The following is a 1,726-nucleotide window of genomic DNA, read 5'->3' on the forward strand; positions in this document are numbered from 1 at the left end:
TCTTCAACTTGTTTTTAAATTATAAAATGGTGGTCAAATGCAATTAAATAACATAATTTTTATTTAAGAAATAAAAATATGTAATGTGTAATTATGATCATTAAGGAATAGCGCTGTCGAGACAAAGAAACGATGAATGAAGGCCAAATGAGTGTGGTTCAAATACTTTAAAAAAAAAAAAAGAACATAAATTTCTCCCAAGTTATTTGATTTCATTTTTCGCAAACAATTACTTAAACGATATATTAGCAAAATAAAAAGTTATATTGATCATTTAATATTTTCTTTTTAAAACTATTTTAAACTTGTTCCCAAATAAAATGGTGGCCAAGTGCAATCCAATAACATAATTCAAATTAAGAAAAACATGTATTGTCCAATTATGATCATTTAAAACTAGCGCTGGCGAGACAAAGAAACAAAGAATGGAGGCAAAATAGGTTTGGTTCAAATCCTTCAAAAAAAGAAAGAACATAAGTTTCTAGACTCCGAAGTTTTTTGAATTCATTTTCCTAAAACAATGACAATGAGAATGTAAAATCACAATATCTTATATAAAGCTCTTTGTTTTGAGACTCAAAATCACCAATTTCTTTGTTTCTCAATCGAGTGTTTAATCAGTCATGGCTAGAAGGAGTAAGGGTCGTCAAAAGGTTGACATGGTGAAGATGAAAAATGAGAGTAACTTGCAAGTGACTTTCTCTAAACGTCGTGCTGGTCTTTTCAAGAAAGCTAGTGAACTTTGTACACTATGTGGTGCTGAAGTTGCCCTTGTGGTATTTTCTCCGGGCAAGAAAGTTTATTCATTTGGCCACCCGTGTGTGGATTCAGTGGTGGATAGGTTTCTCACGAGGAACTATCCACCAAATAATGGGCATGATCAGCTCATCGTGGCTCATCGAAATGCTAGTGTTCGTGATCTCAATATGGAGCTCATGAATATTGAGGGGATTCTCCAAATGGAAAAAAATCGCGGAGAAGCCCTACAAGCAAGGAAGAGAGATAACGATCATTGGTGGGAAGCTCCAATTGAAGAACTTAATTTTTTTCAACTGCAACAACTGAAGGAGGCAATGGAAAGCATAAAGAAGAAAGTTGAAAGAAAGGTACAAAACCAACAAATGGTGACTAGTAATGCATTCCCATTTCTCACCTTTGGAAGTGCCTTCGCACCTATTGATGCTAGGGCAAGATCTTCATATGGTTCCTATGGCTCTTTTCCATTTCAAAATATGGTTTCAGGACTCAATTTTGGTGCCCCTTTTGCTAATAGCACCAGTGGATCTACTTCTTCAGTAGTTCCTGTCATTCCAGAAAATCCTGGCACTTCAAGACCTAGCATGCGTAATTGAATTTTTGGAAATAACAAGCTTAAATATCCTACGGGTGTGTATTTTGTGTCACATATAATAGTCACTAGTTATGTTTCATATTGCTAGGAGTTCAAGAGTTAAAACAATAGCTATATAAGTATTCAGTCCAATGTGTTGTCGTAAGATTGGAGTTGTTTTTCTAATATTATTACTGTGTTTTATGTTTGTCCCGCTATTCGATCCTTTTGTACATTATAAGGTTCTTTTTTTTTAAAATTTTTTTTTGAATGGTGTTACTCATTTCTTTAGCTTACAATAAAGTGGTAGAGTGCCCTAGTTTAAATTCCAACAATAATCAACCATATAGTCACAGTGGTTTTGTTTAAGTGTTTAAGGTTATTTTATTATATATA

The 1,726-nt window shown here is 33.6% G+C and overlaps 1 protein-coding gene across 1 annotated transcript; it reads left to right on the forward strand.

Annotated features, from left to right (window-relative positions):
• Positions 1 to 623: 623 nt before the first annotated feature.
• LOC104228351 (agamous-like MADS-box protein AGL62) lies at positions 624 to 1,352 on the forward strand. Its single transcript, XM_009780803.1, has one exon. The coding sequence runs from the start codon at positions 624 to 626 to the stop codon at positions 1,350 to 1,352; it is 729 nt and encodes a 242-aa protein (XP_009779105.1).
• The last annotated feature ends 374 nt before the right edge of the window (positions 1,353 to 1,726 follow it).

Source organism: Nicotiana sylvestris, chromosome 12, assembly GCF_000393655.2.
Source record: "Nicotiana sylvestris chromosome 12, ASM39365v2, whole genome shotgun sequence".
NCBI lineage: Eukaryota > Viridiplantae > Streptophyta > Magnoliopsida > Solanales > Solanaceae > Nicotiana > Nicotiana sylvestris.

Coding starts and splice junctions, on each gene's coding strand:
- LOC104228351 (XM_009780803.1), top strand. CDS start 624: ATGGCTAGAAGGAGTAAGGGTCGTCAAAAGGTTGACATGGTGAAGATG.